This window comes from Poromitra crassiceps (genome assembly GCF_964638095.1).
Source record: "Poromitra crassiceps genome assembly, chromosome: 4".
In the NCBI taxonomy this organism is placed as follows: Eukaryota; Metazoa; Chordata; class Actinopteri; order Beryciformes; family Melamphaidae; genus Poromitra; species Poromitra crassiceps.
In genome coordinates this window covers 30,497,718-30,515,431 of record NC_139626.1, presented here as the reverse complement: position 1 = coordinate 30,515,431, position 17,714 = coordinate 30,497,718, and the positions used below count along the sequence as shown (strand labels likewise).

The 17,714-nt window shown below is 46.6% G+C and overlaps 2 protein-coding genes across 2 annotated transcripts in view; one reads left to right on the top strand and one right to left on the bottom strand.

Moving 5' to 3' along the window:
• The window catches only part of ift140 (intraflagellar transport 140 homolog (Chlamydomonas)), a gene marked incomplete at both ends in the record, with an annotated part of 40,745 nt that overhangs the window by 6,608 nt on the left and 16,423 nt on the right, over positions 1-17,714 (bottom strand). Inside the window, 3 exons of the mRNA XM_083635879.1 lie at positions 21-116; positions 265-455; positions 2,160-2,337. Of these exons, the coding sequence (XP_083492005.1) occupies positions 21-116; positions 265-455; positions 2,160-2,337 (465 nt within the window). The remainder of the gene's footprint in view (positions 1-20; positions 117-264; positions 456-2,159; positions 2,338-17,714) is intronic.
• tmem204 (transmembrane protein 204) lies at positions 7,025-16,933 on the top strand. Its single transcript, XM_083636290.1, has 3 exons — positions 7,025-7,319; positions 8,832-8,987; positions 15,409-16,933. The coding sequence occupies exons 1-3, from the start codon at positions 7,040-7,042 to the stop codon at positions 15,651-15,653; spliced, it is 681 nt and encodes a 226-aa protein (XP_083492416.1). The 5' UTR covers positions 7,025-7,039; the 3' UTR covers positions 15,654-16,933.

The following is a 17,714-nucleotide window of genomic DNA, read 5'->3' as shown; positions in this document are numbered from 1 at the left end:
AACAGCATTCCCGGACTTACTTGTCTTTCATTTTGTTAACGTAGATCTCGAGAGACAATGTATCGTCCTGGAGCATTCTGGGAACTTCAACACGGTGGGTGTCTGAATTCTCATAACTGAAACACACAGATGAGATTGATCATCACAATTAGTCTCAAGGCAATTCTGCCCAAACACTGAGAAATCCCAAACACTAAAAGTGGCATAACACCGACCCCGAGCTATTGTACCGCTAACGTAGTATCATGTTAGTGGGCGCCTTACTATGCGAGGGCCATGTTCTTGTCGCCCATGGCCTCCAGGTATTTGGCATAACTGTAGTAGGTGGTGCGCAGGTGTATGCGGTCGTGGCTCTCCGCTGTCTCCAGAGCTTGCTGCCACTTGCCAGACGCCTGGTAGAACTTGTTCAGGAGGTCATAACGCTGACAGCCCTTGTACAACTTTTCTGCATCTTCCTGTTTAGAAGACAGGAGAAGATGATGGAGAAGATGATGGAAAGACAAATGCTTTGGGACAGGAAAGACCTTTGGCCTTTGTGTGGTGAAATGTTCAGAGTTCAAAAGAGGAGCTGCTGTTTGTAGCCATGGGATGTGGGCATGTGGCCTTCTGTTCTGGGTTTTAGGGTTGGTTTGAAATTGGTTCATTAATAAACCTCTTGAGATGCGTCATCTCGTCTTAGAAGGGGGCCCAACATACAACAAAATCATTACATAACAACAGACGATAGAATTACCGTACAATAATCCATAACGGTACAAACACCAAAGAAAGAAAGAAAGAAAGAAACACACATACACACACACACACACACACACACACACACACACACACAAATGAGAACATTGTAAACCGTATAACCACAAGGTGGCCAAAGGCCGATAGATGAAAGTCCCCCGCCCCCCCCCAGATTTTTTATCCCATTTTTATCCCCCATTAGTGCTAATTTATATTTATCCTGGTTGCTGCTCCACCCTCTGCCGATCTGGGGAGAGCCGAAAACTGGCTCCATGCTTCCTCCGAGACATGGGCAGTTAGCCAGCCGCTTCTTTTCACCTGACAGGGTAAGCTTCACCGGTAGGACATAGCACGTGGGAGGATCACGCTATTCCAACGAGTTCCCCGCCCTCCGAACAGGCGCCCTTCACGACCAGAGGAGGCACCACATCAGCGACCAGGATATTGCATGTTTTGGTGAAGGGGGTTCCTATATGAAGGAAACAAACCCCCGGGAGGCACGGGGAGAACATGCAAACTCCACGCAGAAAGGCCCTTTTTGACGACCCCACCCAGGCGGTGGACACTCGAGGACATGCGGACGGGCACGCATTCCTTCAGCGTTCACAGCGTCCCAGGTGGGAATCGAACCCGGGACCTTCGAGCTGTGAGGCGACAGCGCTTACCACTGCACCACCGTACCCCGTGCCGATAGATGAAAGTGAGTGGATCACCAACTACGATCAGGTATAACCCTAGCTATAGTATCATATCATATAGGCATATACACATATAACATATCAAACTTTTTTTTATCAAGTTTTCTGATTTTTCTCCCCAATCGTACTGGACCAATTCCCCTTGCTGTCCCGGCCGTTGCTCCACCCCCTCTGCCGATCTGGGGAGAGCTGTAGACTAGCACATGCTTCCTCCGATACATGTGCAGTCGACAGCCGCTTCCTTTCACCTGACAGCGAGCGTCCTGCTTTCACTAGCAGGACGTAGCATGTTGGGAGGATCACGCTATTCCCCCCAGTTCGCCTCCCCGCGAACAGGCGCGCCCCGATCGACTAGAGGAGGCACGAGTTCAGCAACTGGGACACACGGTTTCCCTCGTGCAGGCCTCGGCCAATTTGTGCCTGTATGGACTCCCGACCAAGCCGGAGGCAACATGGGGGCTCGAACCTGCAAGTCTCGTGTTGTGCAGGGAATCTACCGCCACACGACACGGACACGGACTCCTCTCATCATCTCATCATGTCTTATTTATTTATTTATTTATTTTGATCAAAGGTGTCATGTAAAGTTGATGGACACCTTACGTCCAAACACACCAAAACTCCAAACTAAAACATCTACAAAAAACTAAAAAGGCATATAACTCCAAAGGTAGAGCTAAGAAAAATGGAGTGTGTGTCATGTCAGTCACCAACTCTCTTTCTTACCAGCATGCCGAGCTGAATGGCCAACATGGCCACCTGGGCCTCCGCTTCAGGCTCCGCCTCGGCCTCCTTCAGCGCCCGTGCCGCCCCGGCGTGGCCCATGTTCCCCAGGCAGACTCGTGCCACATCCAGACGCCGGGTTTTCACACACATCCGTGCCATGTTTTCCCAAACTGCCTTACTGGAGAGAAGGGACAAATGGCTTGTTTTGCTGGGGTCATATGTTTCGCTCACTGCACTGCTATGTGCGACACAACACAGTTGTAACCAACAGGCAGAAACGTGAAATAAAATACATGTTCAGGGCAGGCAATTTATTCACAAATGATTGACTAATTTATGCACTAAGTATTGTACCACACAACAGAAGGCTCCAGACAGATTCCACGACTGTCATATTCACCTTATGTTCAGTGGGCCAAATTCTTCCGGGTCGTGTTAACACTTCCGTCACACGACCACACAACCGGGTCAAATGGGCGTGGCTACATAGTGTGTAGTGTGCCAAAGCAACACTGAAGCTCGGGGAGTAGTGGAAGTCCCTGACTTGTGGGAGAATACGTTCCTAGTTGCATCATGCACAATCATCTCTGTTCTCCCCAGCATGTGAAGACAACAGTCTGTGTAAAACACAGGCCAGGGCAGTGCATGTCACTTTTAAACACGATTTCAGACGGAAGCCCGTCTTTATTGTCACACGAACACACTACAACACATGCATGCGGCCACAACACACACTCATGCTGACGGTGGCCGGTGAAATATGTCCTCTGCATTTGACCCATCCAGGCTTGTCCTTTCCTCCAGGGGGCAGGTCAGGTAGCCTAGGTAAACCCAGCCACCACGTGACCTGCTCTCTCAGTTCCCAGTCACTATCACATAGTGACTGAGAACAGGTCTGAGAGCAGGTCACGTGGGGGATGGGTTTACCCAGGCTACAGGTCAGGAGCAGTGGTCGCTTTTTCTTTCCAGCGCCCGGGGACCATCATTGGACCAACTTCAGATGTTGTCGTCACTGGTCGGATGACGATCTTCTGCATGTTTTTAGTGGGGGGTTATGTACGGAGGAACCCCCTGGGGGGTACGGGGAGAACATGCAAACTCCACACAGAAAGGCCCTTTCGACGAGATAGCCCACCTGGGCAGTAGGCACTGAAGATATGGGGGGGGAACACAACCACAGCGCCCACAGTGTCCCAGGCGAGAATCGAACTCAGGACCTTCTGACTGTGAGGCGACAGCTCTACCACTGAGCCACCGTGCCCCAAAAAGGCAAGTTGCATTGGCCGGGTCATCTAAGCATGAATTTGTTCATAACGTGAGCAGCAGGTGCAAAACAAGCATGAGATGGCACATGGCAGCATATTCATAGCTGTCAAGGGGCGTTAAGTAAGTACAAGGAACGCCCCTTCTGGCGGTCAAAACTCAAAACAACAATGGCGCTGAACACTGACCAGACGCAGCTGCAGCAAAAAGCGGTCTTTTTTCCTCCAGTTTCCAGTCAGGAATATTTAAACGCAGCACAGCTCTGTTTCATTAGTGACATACTGACACGGTGAATCGATTCACTTTGCATCGTGACTCCAGTGTCTGCTTCATATTGGAAACGCAGCACAGCTCTGCCAGTAAAAAGCAGTTCCCTCGTAAGGGGACTGGTGTGGGTATGTGTGTGTGTGTGTGTGTGAGTTTTCTTTCTCCGACGGCATTCTGTAAAAGCACAAGCCAGGCGTGTCTCCTCGTCGGTTAGTGCAACCGATAGCACAACAGGTATCCGGCATTTTGGCTGAACAAACAGCGTGAGAAACTAGTGACTCGGCGGGCACTGAATGAACAAGTTTTTTTTTGACCGCCAGGTGGTCTTTATTATATTGAACGTACAACTGCAAACCGTATAACTGAGTTATGGCGTTATAAACCATAAAGACTATATTAAAAACATAAAACACACAGTGGCATCTTGTATGCAGGCTAGTAGGAAGCGTAACTGTCTGTCTGACCCACTGAGTCTGACCACAGACTGTAGAAAGAGATGCAAGATAGCTAAGCAAATGTGTTTGGATGAATGTTTGACGCTAGGCCAATCAGAGGCAGAGAGGGGCGGGTTATGCCTTCGCCATCATCCGGAAAAAAATATTGCCTACTGTACATGCTGGACTTTAAATTCAGCACCAGATGCATGCTTCTCTCTCTCTCTCTCTCTCTCTCCACCCCCGTCTCCCCTGTCTCTCTCTCTCTCCTCCCCTCTCTCTCCGCCCCCCCCCCTCTCTCTCTCTCCCTCCACCCCTCCTCTCTCCCCCATCTCTCTCTCTCTCTCTTCCATTTATCTTGCTGACGTCAATCAGCCCCTCAACCCGCTTTTCTTTTGCAACTATTTCACATGTGAGATTCCACAACCATCTGTTCTCTATTTGTGTCCCTACCCGCCCCCCTTAGCTGATACAGATGTGGGCTGTTTATTAAAGTTAGGCAACAGGAAATTCCCCAAATCTTTAGGGGCCCTGGAGTAAGGGAGGGAACGGAGGCCACGTAGAGAAAGTCTTTAGGGGCCCTGGAGTAAGGGAGGGAACGGAGGCCACGTAGAGAAAGTCTTTAGGGGCCCTGGAGTAAGGGAGGGAACGGAGGCCACGTAGAGAAAGTCTTTAGGGGCCCTGGAGTAAGGGAGGGAACGGAGGCCACGTAGAGAAAGTCTTTAGGGGCCCTGGAGTAAGGGAGGGAACGGAGGCCACGTAGAGAAAGTCTTTAGGGGCCCTGGAGTAAGGGAGGGAACGGAGGCCACGTAGAGAAAGTCTTTAGGGGCCCTGGAGTAAGGGAGGGAACGGAGGCCACGTAGAGAAAGGGAAAGAACGAGGAAAACCTGCGACAGACAAACCGAAATAACACACCATTCAGTGTACAGTCGTAACTCTACGGCCACAGGAAAGCAAATGTAAAAAAGACAAAAAATGTCGTTATTTGGATGTGCACAGTCTTATTGGCAAGTTTTCTGAAGCAAAGCGAAGCTATTGGGAAGGCCGGGGAGGAACAGGGGGAGATAGCTGAAGAAAGAGGGTGGGAAAGTGAGCGAACGGACACACACACACACACACACACACACACACACACACACACACACACACACACACACACACACACACACACACACACACACACACACACAGAGAGCGGCGAGATCTAGAGAGACAGAAAAGGAAAGACAGGAGAAGGAAGAGGACATTTGCCCCCTCTTCCCATCCTCCTTTCCTCTCAGGAAGTGCATCCTGTTGCTGGCTGACTGCGGCAAGAGAGAGAGAGAGAGAGAGAGAGAGAGAGAGAGGGAGAGAGAGAGAGAGAGAGAGAGAGAGAGAGGGAGAGAGAGAGAGAGAGAGAGAGAGGGAGAGAGAGAGAGAGAGAGAGAGAGAGAGAGAGGGAGAGAGAGAGAGAGAGAGAGAGAGGGAGAGAGAGAGAGAGAGAGAGGGAGAGAGAGAGAGAGAGAGAGAGAGAGAGAGAGAGAGAGAGAGAGAGAGAGAGAAAGAGACTTTTAGTGAACACCCCTTAGGCTCCAGAAAAAAGACACACCAGTGACGTCTCAGAGGGGGGGGGGGGGGTCCTTTTGGACATTCTCACACGTGCATGCATGCATGCGCGTGTACGTGCACGCACACACACGCACGCGCACACACACACACATGCGCACACACACACACACACACACACACACACAGAAGACGAAGGAGCGAGCTGCCAGTTTCAAGCTTGCTACAGCCACAAACAGATGTCTCAAACTATGACAAACAGCAACCCCCCCCCATCCCCACACACACACACACACACACTTCAACTTTGACCTCAGGGGCTGAACTATATTGGCAGGGGCACCGCTGATTCCCACAGAGAGAGAGAGAGAGAGAGAGAGAGAGAGAAACACACACACACACACACACACACACACACACACACACACACACACACACACACACAAAGAGAAGAGAAACGGGGAGAAAGAGAGAGAGAGAAACACACACACACACACACACACAAAGAGAAGAGAGACGGGGGGAGAGAGAGAGAGAGGGGCAGGGAGAGAGGGAGACACACAGAGGCAGAGGGAGGGGGTTCAGAGGACTAGTTGTTGAAGTCAGGCAGTAGGAGCTCTTACAGTTGAGACAGTCCTCAGTGAAGCCACCAATGAGCCACAGCCCCTAGCAGCAACGCTATCCAGAGGATCTGCGCTTCTTTCTCCCTACCAGCCCCCGAGGAGCTGCTGAGAAGATACAACCAAAACCCCCCGAGGAGCTGCTGAGAAGATACAACCAAAACTACAAAAGCAAGAAGAAAGAGGAGGGAAAAGAAAAACTACCATCTACCCAGAGATCCTCAAGGCGGCTGCAGACACAGAACCCAGAGGAGGGCAACAAGTGGAGCGCTGAAGAAAGGCAAAGGAAGGGAACATCTGGTAGGAGAGAGAGAGGAGAACCGAGCACGGAGCGCAGTCCCAGAGCCAAGCTGCAGCCAGCAGGAGCCAGTGGAATGGACCTAGGTGTGTGCCGGATTAACCCCCGCGTGCCCGCAGTGCTGTCTGAGGAGGAGGGCTGAGGAGCAGCTGTGACAATATGACCCAGGCCTGAACGACGATGAGCGGCGATGTTCTTTAGCTGAGCCTCGAGACGACGCGCTTGCCGTTCCTTTTCTGCGTTAGCCGGGACAGCGTTAGCCGCTAGCTGGAGGGGGAGGTGGCGGTGGTGGCGGAGGGGGAGAGGAGCCAGGGGGACCTGAGTGCTGCAGGTGCTGCTGCCCACGAGGCGAGGCTAGGGGCCGGGCGGGACACCGAGGCGCCCCGGGTGTTTGGAGGAGGAGGAGGAGGAGGAGACGAGGGAGGGGGCGAGGTGGCGGGCGCCAGGCGTCGCATGGCCGTGCGGCGGCTAGTGGCGGCGGCCGTGGCGGTGGCCCTGCTGTCCCTGATCCTTAACAATGTGGCGGCCTTCACCCCCAGCTGGGTGCTGCAGGCCCTGGAGGACGGGCGCAAGCGGAGCGTGGGGCTCTGGAGGATGTGCCCCACGGGCGGGGAGCGGGGCCGCGATGACCTCCAGCCCGGGAGAAGGGGGCAGGGGGCGCACAGGCAGTGCGAGAGCCTGGGATGGGGCTCCGAGTACGCAGGCTACCAGGAATCCCGCAGCACTGTCAAATGTAAGTTTTTATGAACTGAATGAAGCGCTGTGTGATCTTGAAGTCTGCTCACTACTGCGATCATTGAGATCTTTCAAATTGTCTAATCCTTCTCACTGATTGGCTAGAGTTTTGTGATGATACATTGGATTGGACTATCCAAGAAGTGGGTTTGATGTAATAGTGCTCAATGGCCACTACACACAAAATCTGTGGCAGCAGAAAGACTCCTGACAGTGGTGTTTTGAATGTGTTGAATGATACAGGCTATTTACTCTAGCCTGTCATTCTGTATGAGGCGATTGTTTTAACTGATCAGTGTTGGGCAAGTTACTTTCAAAATGTAATATACTACATATTACTAGTTACTTTCATTTGAAAGTAATAAGTTACTTTACAATATTACTTTCTGTGTAGAGTAACTCGTTACTTATTACACTACTTTTGCATTACTTTTACCAATACAACAGCAGCAGTAGAATGACATCGCCGCCCCGGAAAATCCCGAAAAATAATTTCAACCACCTTGAAGTCAGTGTAAACAATCCAAAATTCTAAATGTTATTCTTTTCCTTTGTTATTGTCATCTATAGTGGTTATTTGCATAAAAACACATAGTTTGATTAGGAAATGATTGTATCTTTTTTAAATATGTGCTTTAATTTAATAAAATGTAACTCAATTTGTAACTTGAGTTACTTGACAAAGTAACTGGTATAATATTACTGAAATCCTATAAGTAATGTTATATTACTGAGTTACTGCTAAAAGTAATATATTACATGTAATATGTTACTTTTGTAATGAGTTACCCCCAACACTGTAACTGATAAGATAGAGTAGGACATATTGGGTCCAAATATTTCCTGGAGAGTATACCTCAATGGCTGGCCAGAGATTGATTGTCAAAAACCAAAACACATGTCACTGTGTCACCCAACAACATCAACATTTGAAATGAGTATTACTACAAGCAATGACAGTCCATTTTTCAAAGTGAGCTGAGTGAGTGTAAACATGAGCCCTATGGCAGCCTAGCAGGAGTGCATGGACTGTATTTTGAAAGCCAAAAGCACCTGCTTTCAGGGCTATAGAGAGAGCCAAAGTCACACCCACTTCTGGGTTAGGCAGCATACGAATATGCCAGTGATGATGTCACTGTCGACATTATGGCATCATCGAAGGTTATAAGACTCAGCTCTGCAAGTAAGAATTCTGAGAATAAAAGTCAGAATTCTCAGAATTCTGATTTATAATCCCAGAATGGAGGTATTACACTCAAATTATTTTTTTAGCAAAAAAAAGAAGGTCTGGGGTCCCTGGATTTTGGCGAGGTCAAAGTGGGGTCACAAGCCAAAAAAGGTTGGGAAGCTGAGCTACAGAATAGGATGAATCTATCTCATGTGGTATTCGAAGTCCTTTACCAATGAAGACTTGTAGCTTGGACCTGATCTAAGGTTGTCATGCATATGCAGTGAACGCATTCAGTTCAGTGCTGGAAATGTAACACAACTCTTCTCCTGGCCCTTTAAGTGCAGTTTGACATGATGCGGGCCTGTAACCTGATGGCGACGGTGGCCCTGACGGCCGGGCAGCTCATCTTCCTACTGGGCCTGATGGGGCTGCCCTTCATCACGCAGGACTCACAGTGGTGGGAGGAGGCCATCGCTGCACTCTTCCAGCTAGCCAGTGAGTACCACTGTTCCTACAGTGGGCCTATCTGTGTTCCTACAGTGGGCCTATCTGTTCCTAGATGCTGTACAGGCAAATTCACATGCTCTCTGTATCTCATAAAAACGGGTTAAAAACCAATCACAGGGGGAGCTAGGCTGGCTTCTCTCCAACACCAGAGAGCAGGCTCGGAGGGCAAACACTACAATCCTCACCCCAAAATGTCATTACCAATTAATTCAAATCTAGAAAAACATAAATACATAAATACATAAATGTTTGGAGGAGCCTGATTCGACTGCCAAATGTGCATATAAACAAGGAACATTCCATTTCAGCTATATGGGGGTGCTGACTGATTGTCTGATTTGACATAGAATTGCTTAGTTTCTCCCAGTAGACCCTGATATATACAGTATATATTGCCTATTTCAGTAATCGGTATAAGTATCAGCTTATTAATATTGTAAAGCCAAGTCCCAATTAAACAAGAAAATCAAACAAGCTCATGCCAATGAATTTTCTTTGCCAGATAGTCTTATTAAAAAATTAAATAAAACAATGAATAGGTGATTATTCGTTTGAACAGACAGAATTTGGAGTCGGGTACAGCCCTATTCACATCACAAACGAGGAATTTGACTTAGTGCAAGTCTGCAGTGAGCGCAGCAGAAGATTGAGCAAAACACAAAACAATCTCAAATAATAATAAATGATCAAATGTGGCAGAATGTGGATCGTTGTTCAAACAATAATTGCCTTTATTCTATGTCGTCACATCATTTTATTCTGGCTTTCATGGTGCCAGGATTGCTCCAGCTCCAGCTAAATTGTCAAATATCGCTGTCTGCTCGCCACCCAGGCACTTACAGTATATGTACTTATCTAACTTACTTAACCTAACTATCTATCCTGTGTGTCCAAAATTGTCAGACTAAACTCTGGCTGGCACCCCAAAAACCTACAATCCACTACAGAAAAATGTATATTAATGTTTGTTTATTAGCTGGCCCCTGGTCTCCTGTCATTTTGCAAAGTGGCCCCCGGGCAAAGCAAGTTGAGTATCGCTGAGTATCGCTGGCTTAGAGTAAAACAAACAAACAAACAAACAAACAAACACATAAACCCCGGAGACCAGACAAATCATGGAGGAAGAGGCTGGGAGAAAGCTAGGAAACCAGAAAACACACGAAAGACAATGCTTTGCTTGGGCCTCATTGGCTCGCTACATAATTCCCAAGCAAAAGTCAATAAGCAACAACCAGGAACTGAGGTGGGACGAGGGAGAGAAGAACGCCCCCCTCCCCCCCTCCACTACCAGCACCCTTCCTACATCCCAGTGGGCCACATTGTGACAGTCAGTGCGCACGGCCTGTCCCCCATGCCCTGTGATGTTGTGTGATGATGTGCGTGTGTGTGTGTGTGTGTGTGTGTGTGTGTGTGTGTGTGTGTGTGTGTGTGTGTGTGTGTGTGTATGTGTGTGTGATTTTGGAGAGTGGCGTGTCGAGAGCTCAGCCACTGGATATCAGTGTGGCAGTGAAGGGGGCCTGCTCCTAGTCTAAATTTAGCCCCAGTCTCGAACCCACGGGCCGGAGCTGCAGCGAGCGACTGTCGGGCGCCAGGATATCCCTGCTCAGGACGAGGAAATGCCTGGGACTACCTGTTATGCAAAAGCCCCGCGCTGGAGGAGGAAAGAGAGGGGAGGGCGGAGCGGACGGGAAAGACAGTTCGACAGGGACTGTGTTTGTGTGTGTGTGTGTGTGTGTGTGTGTGTGTGTGTGTGCGCCAGCGAGCAAGCGAGCGTGCATGTTGTGATTGTCTGTTTATAGGGTGTTTCGTTAGGGTGGGAGCGGCCTCCGTCTAGATAAGCTGGTCTAGCTTTTATGCCTGTGTTTAGAAAATGTCCAGGAACACACGGGCAAAATAAAGAGTCTCCTCTGGACATGAGATAAAGAGTCTCCTCTGGACATGAGATAAAGCGCCAGCGTCTTCAGGCAATCGCACCCATCGCAGCGGCGACACGGGACTTTATCCGGAGACCCTGGTGGCGGGACCGGGACCCACCCAAATAAACACTCATTCACAATATTGCAGAAGCCATCCAGCCAAACCTTACTGACCCTGCAACATGTATGAAGACGGCCAAATAAATAGGCTTCATAACCCGTTCGTCGCTTAGCGCTAATGTCGGTCGTTTTCAGCTATTTTCAGAATGTGGCAACAATAGTGACAACGACGAATGAGAAATAAACACTACACACCTATTTCCCTGACATCTAAAAATAGCGATCCTGGCTGGAAAAAAATGGCATCTTCTTTTTTGTTTTTCTGACAGACCGTGTTTGGTCAAGAAGATTGCTGAGCCACATGATGATGACTGGATTTCCTTACCAAACCGAAGCAATAATACTTTTGAGTGAAAAAATGTACAGTAAAACATTTCCCCAACATGCTGCTTTGATTGTGGAAATGGCTTCTCTATATCTTCAACTGTTCAAGTGTGAATCCAATAAGAGCCAGAATAAATCCAGATCAATCTACAAAATAAGACAAATGTAAAAGGCTGAGAGAGCAAATGACTGGTTTCCCTTTAACCCATTGATACCTGATGCAGCATTTGTGTGTGTATCCCTTTAAGACCGCGAACCGCGTTCTTAAAGGGATACACACACAAATGAGGGATATACACGCAAATGCTGCATCAGGTATCAATGGGTTAATCCCTTTCAGTTTATAGGCTTCCACCATTCAGTAATCCATTGCTCGTGCCTAGCTCCGTCCTCCCCTGCGGAGTCAGTGAATGGGCCTCTGCACTGCATGAATGGAGATATTTTTACCCGTTGCACTCCTCCTCGGGAATGTTTTCCTTCTCTCCGATGTGCCAAAAAACCTCAGCTATCAGCTGTCGCACGCAGACGCCTGGGATAACAATATCCAATTCCACTCAGTGCTATCCTTATCCCGACACTATTCCACTCAGTGCTATCCTTATCCCGACACTATGGGCAGGTCCAGGGGGCCAGCAGCTCCATACTGACGCTTTCAGCCGCGGAGAAGGCTGCGGAATGCCTTTCCGAATAGATGGAGCTCTCGCACGTCGGACAGGTCAAGAGCGCTTTTGATTTTGAAATGCAGAGATGTTGTTACAGACTGGCTCTGTTAAAGAGCATGATGCAGGTTAGACACCACTTTGCATTAATATGTGGGACTTTTATGTAGCAATTAGGATTCTCTTTTGTTTTTTCCCCCACACATAGCTTCATCTAGACTGGTTTTTGTGAAGCATCTGCCACGCGCACATAAAAACCCTCAAAACTACCAATAACACCTGTGACGATTTTAATACACAATATTAATAAAAAAAATGTTCCCTCGGAACATTACCTGCGTACGCTGACCGTCTGTCCCGGTCTGTCCGTCCGTCAAGAGGCCGCTCACTACAGTAGGCCTACATCCCCTCCACTCTGCAGCTAAAACTCCTCTCCTCTGGAGCTGAAACTGCTCTCCTCTGTAGCTGAAACTGCTCTCCTCTGCAGCTAAAACTCCTCTCCTCTGGAGCTGAAACTGCTCTCCTCTGTAGCTGAAACTGCTCTCCTCTGCAGCTAAAACTCCTCTCCTCTGGAGCTGAAACTGCTCTCCTCTGTAGCTGAAACTGCTCTCCTCTGCAGCTAAAACTCCTCTCCTCTGGAGGTGAAACTGCTCTCCTCTGTAGCTGAAACTGCTCTCCTCTGCAGCTAAAACTCCTCTCCTCTGGAGCTCCAGCGAGTGCCACTTGTGTCCGTCTCCAACGATAAAGTTATCCGCCTCAGACCATTCTGCAGCCGGCTTACACGAGCTGAGATGGTCGGTCCCAAATGTATCTTTGCAAATAGGCATTATTTTGAAAAAACTATTGCATATTGGGGGTCAACTAGTTTTTACTACTAGTTACGTTTGACTACTGAAACTATAAAGTGCCATATTAACCATAGATAGAGCCCAATCTAAACAGAAAGTAAAAAGTTGAGTTTACTTTTTCTCCCGTCAATGCCGAAATGCATTCTGGGCAGTGTCAAACTATCGTACCAGACAGAGGGTCAAAATGCTATTGGTTTTGGTGGTAAATGATTGTACAAATATGATAATTATCATACATCTGGTGTTTTGGAAAGTTTTCTGCTGTACACATTGACTGTATATTATTATTATTACAGTAAGTACAGTAGCCTGAGTGTCGTCACGAGTGTTATCTGCACAGATGGCTTTTTCTTTTTTTTTATAATGCCACCTTTTTCTCCATATTTCTGCCCTGGGGGCACGTTTTAATTTAGTTTTTTGGGGGTATTTTCATAAGAATCTTGAGTCCTAACTGTATATATATATATTTTTTTTTTTTACCTGCACCACGCTCTTTAAATATGTCTCAGTTGGGCTAATATGACCCTTTTGGAACAGACTGGAGATTGGTGCTAAGGGCGTGATCAAGCTTTTGAGGTCAAGTCATTCAAACAAGCTGATCATTGTAATCAGCCCTTTAGGAATGAACCGAGATACTGTTGACTGGAAGGAAAGCAAGTGGACTTCCAGGAGCCGGCCTTAAGATAAGAGCTGTTTGGATTCTCTGCCTGACAGATCACGTCAGATGTCCAGCAGATATGTTCACCTCCAGCCTGGGGCGTGGAGAGGAGGGCAGGAAGGCAGGATGGAAAGAGGAAGACGGGGAAGGAACCCAGAGAGATAAGAGAGTGCCAAAAAAACGCTTCACACCGGCAGCCCACCCCGGCTGGACCCTGGACAGGAGATTATTCATTCTCTTAGAAACGGAGCCAGGCAGGTTAAACGTGAACGGATTGACGGAGCAAACGGTTGCACGCCATTGCACGTGCGCGCACACGCGTACACACACAGACAGACACACACACAGACACACACACAGACACACACACACACACACACACACAGGGTGACGCACAATGATACACACAGACACGATTCTCCACATCCTCACTTAAAACAAAGCTACCCGCCTTACAGTAGAGAGAGACAGACAGAGAAATACACAGAGACTCCGTCATTGGTGCTGGTCTGTTTGACTGCTTCGGGAAACGGAGTGATTCATTACCCATGAGCAACATCCCCTTTTTCCAACGCTTATTTTTGGTTCCTTTATTTATACCGTTGTGGCCGAGGCAAATTTTCAGACACGTATTATCGGCTGAACTATGAAAGTGGCTCCAGACCACACTTGAGTTCTGTGAATGAGGATTGGATCACACTTGAGTTCTGTGAATGAGGATTGGATCACACTTGAGTTCTGTGAATGAGGATTGGATCCGCTGCGGGATACTTGAACGGACGGAGCTGATCTATGATCTATTGTGGGCTTTTACACCGATGAACGGGGAAATGAGTCGGCTCTGTCTGGCAGCAGATATTAAAGTCTTTGCCACTGTGTGAAGTAGAAGAAAAAATAAAGATCTGAAGGAACAGCGTGAAGGTCTAGACTTGGCTGTGTGCCTTTGCGTGCGAGCATGACCTCCTCGTTGCATAAAGTTGAACTACCGGTAGTGTAAATCAAAGAAATCAGGGGCTAAAAAAAAACTTCTCAAAGGATTTTTCTCTGCAGTTTCTTCGATTTGTTGTCTTGACACCACTGAGAGCTTTGATCCTGAGATCTCAGAAGCTCTCCGCTCTCCGTAGCAGGAGGAAACAGACTTCCAAAATCAAAGAGCACACACAGCGCTTCAGCAGAACTGTGAAACAGCAGAAGATGGGTGTCTCTATACGCCGGCATGTGTGATCTTAGAAAGTTGTACATGTAGGGAGGGGTGTGTCACCAGATGCCCCAAGATACAATATTATCACGATACAATAGTATTGCGATATTGCAATTATGCTAGTATTGCGATATATTGAGTATTGTGATATTGTGATATATTACAATTTATTACCTTTTTTCTGCTGCAAATTATGTCTCCAAAGGGAAACACTTTCCAGTCTGTTCATCTCACTTCAATCATTTTTACTGCAGCAAAAGGGGATTGTCACGCAGACAGATTGACCAACACTGTCATAAATGCTGCATGCATTTGATAATTTATATATGATAAAGTATTGCGATACTTGGCATCCGTGCGATACGATATATTACCACACAAGATATCGCGATACTGTATCCATTTTTTCCCCCACGCCTAGAAAGTTGAAAGGCTTTTTGGCAGGACTAGCTTATTTCAGACAGAGATAGGCAAGAATTTGCCACACAGATTAGATCAATTACATTTGAATTGTGGTTTCCCAAATAACCAACAGTGCTCACATTGCTCAATGTGTCTGAATGTGAAACAAGTTGGTGCTGAAATCTCACCTTTCTTTGAGATGATGCGACGTGATGTCGTGATGTCATGTGTCAATGTGAGACATTTCTTCGCTGATTGAGTTTCTTCCCGTGTGTCTCTAGGTTTCGTGCTGGTGATTGGACTGGTGACCTTCTACAGGATCGGACCCTATACACACCTCTCTTACTCCTGCTATGTGGAGATAGCTGCTTGTCTGCTGGCCACGCTGGCTGCAGCCATGCTCATCTGGAACATTTTACACCGCCGAGACGACTGCCTGGCACCCCGGGTCATCATCGTGAGCCGCTCGCTGGCATCGCCCTTCCACCCGCGTCTAGACAACGACTATGTGGAGTCGCCTTGCTGAGCCCTCTGACCTCGTTTGCCAATTAAGGACCGATAGAGCAGACGCCGACGCATTCAATTCAACTCGGCGCCTCGGACGCGACTCTCTGGGGGAGAGGACACTTGCTTGCTCTATGACTGTTGGACTAACATGTACTTGCTGTTGTACAATGTCACCCGTTTGTCCCACCATGAGCAAAGCCACGGGAAACATATTGCTGCATGGTGTATAGAATTTTGGATTTTAAATAAGTGTATCACGCAACTTATATACAACTTCCATACAACTACAAATAAGACAATAACGCAACAGTCTAGGGTCTAGTGAATTTATTGTTTGATTGATTTATGCTCGGGTGAGCTGAATGGTAGTTAAATATGGAATTTGATATTATATGGATATGGGATTTCCATTTATGAAACGTCCTGCTTAGTAAAAGATCAAGCTGGAACTTGACATATTTTATTATACATGTACTTATGTAATGGTATATAGTACTTCCCTGCATGATATTATCCGTGATATTGAGAGTAGCTTGGGTTACAACTGTAGAGTTCAATCAATTTTCACTCAACCAATTTTATATTTATAGTTAGCATCAACTTGAAAATGAGCGAAGCCACTTTTAGAATATTGATGCAAAATGGAATGGATTGCATTTTCTTGACAAAGATGATATATTTGATACTATAAAGCTACTGCAAATACAGTACCAGAATACCTCACCAATTTCTTCATACCTTTAAAGCTTCAATCATGAAATATTTCATACACCTTAATGTTAGCGATAAATGTTGCAAGCAAGTAGACTTACAAAGCAAAAGCAGAGCCGACTGTCATTATTCTTGATTAAGCTTAACAAAATTAGTAATAATATTTAATTGGAAAAACTATGAATGAGAAATTCACCTTTTGAAAAATAAATAAAAAATAAACACGTAATCACTGCTGACATGAAAGACTCATGAAGGAATATTTTCACTCTGCTATTACTGCCTGATTATGGAACAAAATGTGGATGAAACAGTTTTTGTATTTTGGTGAATTGATATTTTTTGACAACAGATTAATTGCATTTTGGAAGGAAACACACATTTTAATATTGAAGCTGATCTTTTTGTGATGCTTTCCATATGAAAATCTGCTCGCTTGTGGTACATATACTTAAATTAATATAAAACCATTGTATAAAGGATAGTGTTATTATTATTAGCAGTGGTATTTTCATAATCCTGCCGGAAACTCTAGGCTATTTGTGGATCTGTCACATTGCCAAACATAGGGGCACATGGAAATAATAATATACCATACAAATTCAATAAATGTATTGATAGATATGCAGATATTGGTTGCTGTCATGTCTGTTGCTGCCGCTGAACAATATGTAAAAAAGGTAACATATTGTGATGATTTTTACAGATATTGCGATATTGCGATACAAGTCATGATTTTAGTGGAATTATATATATATAATACACACACACACACACACACACACACACGCTTTCAGAAGCTTGTCTGTGGTGACTGGATGAAGTTGAGCCTTTAGCAATAATAGACCAACAGGACTGGTTAGTAGTCAGAGTTCATATGGACTGATATTCTGATAATCTTTCATAGTTGCAATTTCGACATCTAAGAGTGTCTGAGAGTGTCTAGTGTGCCTCAAATCACATAAGTAGAAAGTGAGGGAGGGGGAAATAGAAAAATAAAGAAACATAGTGTCTTGCGTTTGAATTAGCTTAGGCAGCTTTAGATTTTGTGTGCTATAGAGGGTATGCACACCCACTGGAACACACCCCCTCAATCAGGATTGAGTGTCAAAATGAGTGTCAAATTCCTCCCTGAGCAGCAGGTGTCAGTTATCTAGGCTGATTACTGCATTCAAGCTCAGTCTTGCTGTGACTCAGTGGGCGTGACCCCACAGTGACTTCTGCCTCTGTGACATCACGTCCATACCCTCTATACTGTAGCTATTGAATCCAAAGAAAATAGATTCAAATTCTTTCACAATGTTCAAAATTATGCATTTCAATAGTTATATCTCAGCAACTGCATGATACTTGTGATACTAAAAAACAA

Excerpts from the sequence above, each read along its gene's own strand:
- tmem204 (XM_083636290.1), top strand. The coding sequence starts at position 7,040 with ATGGCCGTGCGGCGGCTAGTGGCGGCGGCCGTGGCGGTGGCCCTGCTG. Across the intron at positions 7,320-8,831 it reads ATCCCGCAGCACTGTCAAAT|TGCAGTTTGACATGATGCGG; the intron begins GTAAGTTTTTAT and ends TGGCCCTTTAAG. Across the intron at positions 8,988-15,408 it reads TGCACTCTTCCAGCTAGCCA|GTTTCGTGCTGGTGATTGGA; the intron begins GTGAGTACCACT and ends GTGTGTCTCTAG.